Source organism: Enhydra lutris, unplaced genomic scaffold (assembly GCF_002288905.1).
Source record: "Enhydra lutris kenyoni isolate GAN:26980312 unplaced genomic scaffold, ASM228890v2 scaffoldscaffold192, whole genome shotgun sequence".
NCBI classification, from domain to species: Eukaryota; Metazoa; Chordata; class Mammalia; order Carnivora; family Mustelidae; genus Enhydra; species Enhydra lutris.
Window position 1 is genome coordinate 81,351 of NW_019154276.1, and position 8,666 is coordinate 90,016.

At 61.3% G+C, this 8,666-nt stretch overlaps 1 gene segment (V, D, J or C); it reads left to right on the forward strand.

Moving 5' to 3' along the window:
* Positions 1 to 8,666, forward strand: part of LOC111140143 — a 69,338-nt gene that overhangs the window by 52,305 nt on the left and 8,367 nt on the right. Inside the window, 1 exon segment of the C gene segment in view lies at positions 5,065 to 5,109. Coding sequence covers positions 5,065 to 5,109 — 45 coding nt within the window.

Here is an 8,666-nt window from a genome sequence, read left to right on the forward strand (position 1 = left end):
GGGACGAGAGCAGCAGGGAGGCCCAAGATGGACACAGGATTCACTCTGGACAAGGAGATGCTGAAGAAGCTGGGGCTTCCCTTCTTATACAAAAAGCCAGAATGGCAATGAATGCACGTTAGCTCCTGTCCATCCCTCCTGCTTCAGGTGCCGATGACAGAGGCAGCCCCTCCCCCGCCATGAAGGAATGGCCTTCACAGAGATACCTGCCCAACACCCCATACCCACAGTGGGTGGGTAAGTTCCCGTCCTGATTCCTCACTCAGTGAGTAGTCCAACATCAGCCCTGTCTGTCTACCCCATTGTCAACCCTTTGTCGTGTGCACTGAAGGTGCTCTGTCCCATAGATCATGATGACCACCCTGGCCAGTCCCTTCTCTCAGGCATGTGGCGACATATGAGCTGCCTTCTCAGGGCTTTGTTAACCCCACCACCACCTGTCTGGGCTGCAGGGATCGGGGGGGACTGGCCAGGAGCCACTGGGTCTTCTGTTCTTTCCAGAGCAGGACTTGGTGCCCCCTCCCATTGTTCTTCACATTTGTTTGTAAGCTCCCACCTATTTTTCTGGTTTTTACTCCTTTTTGCTCATGTCATAGGGTCTCAGAGGAGGGCAATCCTGTTCCTTATTCCTCTCTATTCCTTTTGGTGGCTTCTCACAACTGCTGGTTTGTCGGCAACAGCAACAACTTGTTCTTTCCAGCCTGAGAGATGAAGCAAGAAGACGTTCCTCTTGTGGTTTTGTCCTTTAGGACCTCCCTTCTGGAGTCATTTGCTCAGGAACCAGCTCCGCATGGCAGAGGCCATCAGAGGTCAAGTCTCAGATAGGAATCTTCTCCCCAGGAGTGTGACGAATGCTCCCAGACCTTGCCAGAGCGCATCTGCATTCTGGCCATCTGGTCTACCACTGTGCCCGATTTTAGGGGTGCATCACCCTGGAGTGTGATTAGCTCACCGCAACATGGCAGCACTGCAGGCCTGGAAGGACCTCAAGGCCTCACACTAGCCACTCCTAGCTCACCGGTCATTTTCAGAAGCAATTGCCTGGACATGTCCTGACTGACAGGGTGCCCTCCCCACCTGTCACAGGGGTTTAGCCTTCAGCTCGGCTCCGAGTCTTACTCAGGGCAGCTAAGTAAGCAAGGAGACACCTTCCCAGTCACCGTTCAGGGATGGGTAGGGCCCCGGGAGCCTGTAGCTGTGGGCAGAGGCTGGAATGCCCACCACTGACCCCCGTCCCGGCCGCCCCGTTACACTGATCCAGATACCACACCTGGCACTTGCTGGGGCGCACACCTGTAACCCCCATGTCCTTTCCCTGGAGGGCAGGGGCAGGTTCCCAGAACTGGTCCACGGGATGCTGCACAGCCCAGCCTGGGTCCGAGCATGGCCAGACACGTGGCTTCAGGCTCTGGACCCAGAACAGCTGCCCTGATCCAGTCTCCACACAGCAACTCCAGGAAGAACAGGGATGGCAGGTCGGAGGTCTCTGTGGAAGGCCCATGAGCTCTGCCAAGGTTAGGTTTTATCCTCCATGGGGGCCCGATAGGACTCGCTGGCCTGCAGGAGCTGGGCTGGGTCCTCTGCAGGCCAGAGAGTGCTGCGGCCTGACTGGGTCTCTGCCATGGTGAAAAGGCAGGCACGGGACTGGGGCTGGGAGCTGGAGGAACAGGGCCACAGGGCAAGGAGGGCACCTTCCCTCCCCCAGCCAGGAGCTGACAGCCCAGAAACCCAGAGCAGGTGCTTCCTGAAGGGCCAGAGCACACCCTACCCTTCATTCCCTAAGAGGAGACAGCGGGCCCAGGGCTGAGGCCACAGCCCGAAGTCCCCAGTGAGAGCAGGGGGTGGGGGGGGCTGGAGGAAGCCCTGCCTGCCAGCCAGGAGCCCCTCCTCCTTGGGCTCTGGAAGGCAGGCTCTGGAGGCCCAGGCATGGGGGTAGGGAGGGACCACAGGCTGGGGGCAGGGCCTGCCAGTCCTCACGCAGGCTACAGGAGCACCTCCTCCCAGGGACAGACCGCTGCTCTCCCCACCTCACCCTGCCTCTCCTCCCCCACCTGCATCCTCCACAGGTAACTTGGGGCCATTGCGCTGGTCTGCCCTTACACAGGGCACCCCCGGTGAACTCAGGCTTGTCCCTCCCCACCAGATACTCCCCACCAGACCCAGATACTGTGCATGGGCTGGTGTCCAACCATGCCTGGAGAGGTCCTGAGCCCCAGCATCACGGCGGGGTCTCCCCAGCACCTCGTGTCCACCTGCTGGAGGCCGACATGATCAGCTGCACCCCTCACTGCCCCTGCATGGCACTCCCCAGCTTCCCCCCTTTTCCCCAAGAGTAGGCACCTTGGTCCCCAATCCTGGGAGGCCACCTCAGACACTCTGCCCTGCTCTCCCTAACCCCTGCTCCCCACCCCTCCCACAGGAGACCCCGTGACAGACCTGCCACCCCAAGGGCTCCCTAACCCTCCCAGACCTCCTGCTCCTGGTGCCCCCAGGCCGGCCTAGACCCATCCTCCACACCTAGTAGACAGAACTTTCCAGAAAGAGACTCTAAACCAGGCCCAGACAGAAGACTCTTCGAGGGGCACATGGGACATGTTGGAATCCAAGCCACGTGGCCTCCTCTCCAGACACACCACCAGCCTGTGGTCCTGGCCTCGGCTGTTCCTCTGCCTGGCATCACACACACACACACACACACACACACACACTCACACACAGACTTCCAACACCCTCTTCACCCACCGGCTCTACCAGTGAGCCCCAGGGCGTCCTCAGTCCCTCCCTGCCCCCGGCCGCACCCCTGCCCCTAGCACTCGCCCCTGCATGAGCGCATCTGCTGCTCTCATGCGGCTGTGGGAGCCTGTGTGGGTCTCCGCCCCCCTGAAGGCCACAGCCGGTGAACCTATGGGTCCCAGTGCCCAGCCCAGGTCTGACACATGCGGTCAGGGGAGAGCAGCCCCACAGGGGGAGACACGGCTCCTGTGGACCATTGTGCCCTGCCCCCTGAGCCCGCCCGCAGCCACGGACGTGCAGAGCTGGGAATCCTCCTCCAGGACCCGCAGCCCCGGCAAACCAGCACAGCCCTGGGCCCCAGCAGCCTGTTCATGGGGACAGTGAACAGGCAGAGTCCCCAAGGGAGCTGCCCCTGGGTCCAGAGATGTGGCCAGAGGGAAGGTGGCCTCATGGGCCAAGCCTCGGGCAGGCCCCCCAGCGCCCGGCTGGGGATTGGCCATGGACCTGCATGTGGCCCTGCCAGCGGTGGCCATCGGCCTTCTCAGACCACGTGTCTAGGAGGCAGGTGGCCTGTGGGCACAGCCCTGGGTCTACTCTTATTTCTGAAAGATAAAAGGAAAACGGACACAGGAAGGCCTCTAATATTCTATTATTGTTACTGCTGGTCACTTGTTTGCCGCTGAGTCAGGAATGGCCGGAGGTTGGGGGTCTGTGGTTCTACCCCTCCCCCTCTTGCCGTAGGGTCCTTGGGGTTTTGGCTGAGCCAGGAACCACAGTGCTAACTGGGACCACGGTGATTCACAACCCTACAGAAACCCCGCAGGGGAGCACTCCAGCAGCAGAGGGGGGCCCTCCTGGTCCCAGCACACCCGCCAGGTGGCAGGGGGAAGCCCAGGAAACCTGGGGGAGGGGTGCTTACCCGCCTCAGAAGGCGAAGGGACTTTGCAAGTGGACATGACATGACCACGGGGACAGCCTGGGTCATTGACAGGCTGGAGGAGGCGTGGTGTGCACAGCAGCCTGGATACCGGGGGAGGGGATGGGAGCTTGGTCTGGGCCGGGCAGGGCGCGCAACCCTGGGCCCCGAGTAGTGACAGCCATTATTACAAGGCTATGCGGGGAGACCGTGACCTCAGGACCAACGCGATTCAGGTGCCAGGGGGACATCAAATGCAGGGCCAGCGCTCTGGGGGCAGGAGGGACGGTGCGGGGGCACAGGGCGGGCCATTCCTTCCAGCAGACAGCAGGCTTTCCGGCCCCTGCGGCTCCCTGGGGACCTTGGCTGGGCGGGGGGTTCTGTGGGCCGCAGCACAGCCCAGAGCACTGTGCAGATGCTTACTCGGGCACCTGGGGCCAGTGCACACCGGTCACCGTCTCCTCAGCTGCGTCTGCTACCCACCCTGAGGGCAAGTGTGCTGCTGTTTCCACTCGAGGGGGAGGTCAAGGGCGCTAGGAGGTCAAGTGGGTCTTTGTATGGGAGATGCAGCTGGGCAGAGACTGTGCTCCTGGGATTTGGTTTACTGGGGCCAAGGCTCCCTGGTCACTGGCTTCTCAGGTGAGTCTCCGTGGTAGCAGCTCTGTGGGCACAGGGCCAGGCACCTGGGGCCGGCCGCAGCTCTGAGCCCAAGGTCCAGCCCGGGGCCCTGCGGGACTGCAAGGTCCCCACTGGGTCCTGGCCCCGTGGGGACTGGACTCAGAGCTGGCAGAGCCCCTGGGTGGCAACCAAGCTGAAGGCCAGGCAGACAGACGCCCCGGGCTCAGGCGTTGGTGGGAAGGGGAAGCGTGGGGCCCGGCTTTCTGTGTGCAGGGGCTGGGTGGCTGCACCAGTGTGGCCATGACTACTTGGATGTCTGGGGCCAGGGCACCCTGGTGACCGTCTCCTCAGGTAACTGCAACCCTCCCTGCCTCGCTCTGGCCCTGGGGGGTCCATCTGGGGGCAGGGGAGCAGGCGGCGTGGGCTGTGTCCTCGGGCTCCGAGGTGGACTGTGCGGGCTGGGAGGGTTTCTGTTGGGGGAGAACTAGGGACTGTGTCCCTGTGCAACGCTTTTGGTTACTGGGGCCAGGGTACCCTGGTCACCGTGTCCTCAGGTAAGACGGCTTCCCGCTGGCCCTTTGTCCCAGCCCCGGAGCAGAAGGTTCCCGAGACCCCCAGGGTCTGTGGGGCCCACTCTAGCGGGGGCTGCCTCTGCGACTCTGGGGGGCCTCTCTGTGGGGTAGGGAGCGGGACCAGCAGAGCAGGCTCCGCGTCTGGGGTGCGTCCACTGTGGCCGGGAGGCCAGGCGGTGCCAAGGTTTTTGTACACCCCTTAACGGGGCCTCTGGCAATGTGACTACTTTGAATACTGGGGCCAGGGGACCCTGGTCACCGTCTCCTCAGGTGAGTCCTCCCGGCCCTTCTCTCCTCTCTCTCTCTGGGGCTTTTTGCTGCATTTGGGGGAGAAAATGAGGCTTTCTGGGTCTGGGATCTGGGAGGACCAGGGAAAGGGAAGGGGCCGGCGGCCAGCGGCTCCCCGCCATCCTGGCACTCAGCCTCCCTTGCCTCCTGGGCTGCCCTGTCGGCCCCACCGGCTGGGGTTTGAGGTCTGAGGCTCTAGCCAGGCCTGACTTCTTGTCCGGAGTTCCCGCACAATTGTCACATTGTGACAACTGGCTTGACTACTGGGGCCAGGGGACCCTGGTCACCGTGTCCTCAGGTGGGTCCTCAGCCTCCCCACTCTGGCCGCACTTGGGGGGATCAGGCTGTCGGGGTTTCTGGAGGCCAGGACGGGGACAGGAATGGGGGCCTGGTGACCACCCTGCCCTGAGGACGGCTGCACTCAGAGGCAAGGCGGCTCCTTTGGTTGGTCTGTCCACGTAGTCTTGCGGGCCACGGCGACTGTGGTACGATCGGTGGAATCGGGGTCTCTGCGGCTGTGGCCCTTGGGGCAGATTGGACCTCGGAGTCCCAGTTAGGGGCTTGCAGCCGGGCGGCCCAGGTGCACAGTGTCCTGGCTTCTGTGGGGCCCGGAGACCATTCCAGCCTCTGAGTCAGGGCGAGGCCGGGCCAGGCCCCCGGGGTTTTGGTGGGGTGCGGACGGCGATTTCACCACTGTGACTACTACGGTATGGACTACTGGGGCCAGGGGACCTTGGTCACCGTGTCCTCAGGTAAGACTGGCCCTGCCATGGCCTTTATTTTCTGCTCCTTTCTGTGGGGTTTTCTGAGCACCGATGGCCGGTCCTTGGGACAGGCCCCCCGGGGCAGGCTGGCCGGGAGGGGACGAGGACCAGTTGATTTGGGGACTTCCAAGCCTCTTGATTTTCCAGGGCCGTTCTAAAACTAGAATCCTGCCGGCAGGCCCCGTGCAGGACCTGAGCCCCTGAAGAGGGGGCTGGAGGCTGTGCCAGCCACGGGTGGGCCAGGACCCCCACGGCCGCAGGGCCACCTGGCGCTTAGAATCCTGGGGTTGGCTAGGAATGTGCACAGCCGGCTGTGTGTGCAGGAGAGGGGAGGGCTACGGGTAGTGGGAGACTGTGCTGGGAACCGGGAATGAGGTTCCGGCTGGGCTGTTTAGGATTCCTGGTCAGGGACAGAGCCGTCCGGGCAGGGAGGGACACTGAGGGGCAGGTCTGGGGCCCAGGGAGCTGGGCTCTGCGCTGTCAGCCTCCAGGGGAGCGTGGCTTGCCCCTGCTAAGCGTATGCGCTCTCAACACCGAAGGACAGGACATCCCTGAAGGGTTTCTTTTCTCCTGGGAGAAATCGCTAAACAACGGTGGCTTTAAAAATGTCGGAGATTTTCAAGTGTGTTGGACTTTTTAATTGTATCAGGCGGTTAACCTGCCAGAATCTTATCTTTCTGGAGTCGATACGAGAAGGCGGCCCCCGCCACAGCTGAGTTTTGACGATGATCAATGAAGTTTATTTTTTGTTTAATTCAGCGATTCAGGAAGCGGCAGGGCCGTGCCGGTGGGGGCAGGGCCCGGCCGGTGGGGGCAGGAAGCAGGTCGCTGGGACCGTCTATTTTAGGAAGCAAGAAAACACACTTGCAAATTCATAGTTTGTGGTTAGCAGAAGTGGTTTTCGGGTGGTTTTGCCCAGCCCCAGGGGCCAGCGAGGCCTCCTGCAAAACAACACCTGCGCAATTTGCATTTTCTAAAATAAGCCCGAGAGGCTGGCAGGAGCCCGAGGCTTCCTTTTCTGACTTTCCGAATTTAATCTCTTGGTCTTAGCTCACCAACGTCTGAATTACACTCATTTCCAAAGTAAGACGTTGAGGACATCCAGCTGGTCTCAGGGACGGTTTGCAGCGCGTTCCTGTAGGGTTTTCTGACTCAGTGGTTCCTGGTCGTTGACCCCAAACCGACCTCCGGTGCCCCGAAGCGGGGTTTTGCGATCTCTGTGTCCGTGTTCTAAGACTTCCTCTTTGTGAGGGAGAGGCACGGAGGTGCCCCGAGGAGGTGGCCTTCCCAGCAGCCTGTTCGCAGACCTGTTTTCAAGCATTCCTGCGGGGACAAATTTTAGAGGAAACGAGTGATTGTCCTGAGTGGTTTCAGTGAAGTTCTTGTTGGACTAAGAGGAAGCCCCGTCAGGTCTCGAATCAGAAAGGAACTCTGCCGGGCTCCCGCGCCGATGGGGCCCCGTGGAGGGCCCGCCTGGCACCCCAGCCTGCCGTGGCTGGGGGTCTCCCCGGGCCCGCCGTGGCTTCTGCCGCCAGGCCAGCTGCCTGTGCCTCAACCACCCGATTTTAATGGATGTGGAGGAATTCTCCCAAGACCCCCACAGTGACCAGGGAGCCCAGCTGGTAAGAGAGAAGCTCCTATTTCCTGTTTTGGCTTTTGGGAGTGAGAGTCCGTCTTTAGCGTCAGCTCAGTGAAACAATGAGGTTTATTTGTATGGGTCCCAGCGACCAGCGTCTGGTCTCTCCGTCTGACTTTCTCTAAAGACCGTTTCAAGGACACAGCTGGAAGGGCTCCCCGAGGCTTCTTGGCTGTGGATCCCTGTGGCTCAGACGCTCGAGCACAGGAGTCCCACTTAGGTTTTCGGTTGTAAACACGGCCCCGGGTGTGGGGCCACCGGCCACCGCCGCGAGGGGCTTTCTGACAGAGCAGAAGGAGAAGTGCAGATTCAGCGAAGACTTGTTTCTGGCCCTACGTAATGACGATTTTTATTTAGAGGAACTTAGCTAAAGTGGGGGCCGACTTTACACTCCGAAGGCAGGAGGTCAGCTCAGGCGAGTGCCCAGGAGGGTGCAGGCCGGACGGGCAACATCGAGCGCCCCTCTCAGCCCAGAAGCAGCACTCCCTGCTCTAGAGCAGGGACGCAGGCTTTCCACCGGTGACAGTGAACCCTCCTCCATCCTTGCAACGTGTCCTGGTGGATCTTAACTGGCCAGGAAGCGTTTTACCCAGGACACTGGTGGAGTGACTGCTAGTGCTTGGGCACCAAGAGCCAGCTCAGCCTGGGGTCACAACCAAATAGGGGGTCCTAGTGGAAAATCCACAAGGACACACAACCGTGGAATAGGCAGGGCTAAGCACCAGAAGGTGTGGACCCAGAGCCAGGCCCAACAGGATTGGATTCCTGGGTGAGCTGGCTTTAGCTGAAAGGCACGCAGATCCAGAGCTCTGAAATTTTCTAGCCTGTCCCGGGACCAGACTTTCCGGGACTGCAGGACCCAGTCAGCTGAGCTGGACTAAGCCAGATTGAACTGGCACTTCTGGACTGAGCTGAACTGAACCAGACTGGGTGAGCTGGGCTGGGCTGAACCACGCTGGGTGAGCTGGTCTAAGCTACGTTGAGCTGGGCTGGACTGAACCAGGCTGGGTGAGCTGGGCTGAGATGGGCTGAGCTGGGCTGGGCTGGGTGAGCTGAGCTGGGCTGGGCTGAGGTGGGCTGAGCTGAACTGGGCTGGGTGAGCTGAGCTGGGCTGGGCTGAGATGGGCTGAGCTGGGCTG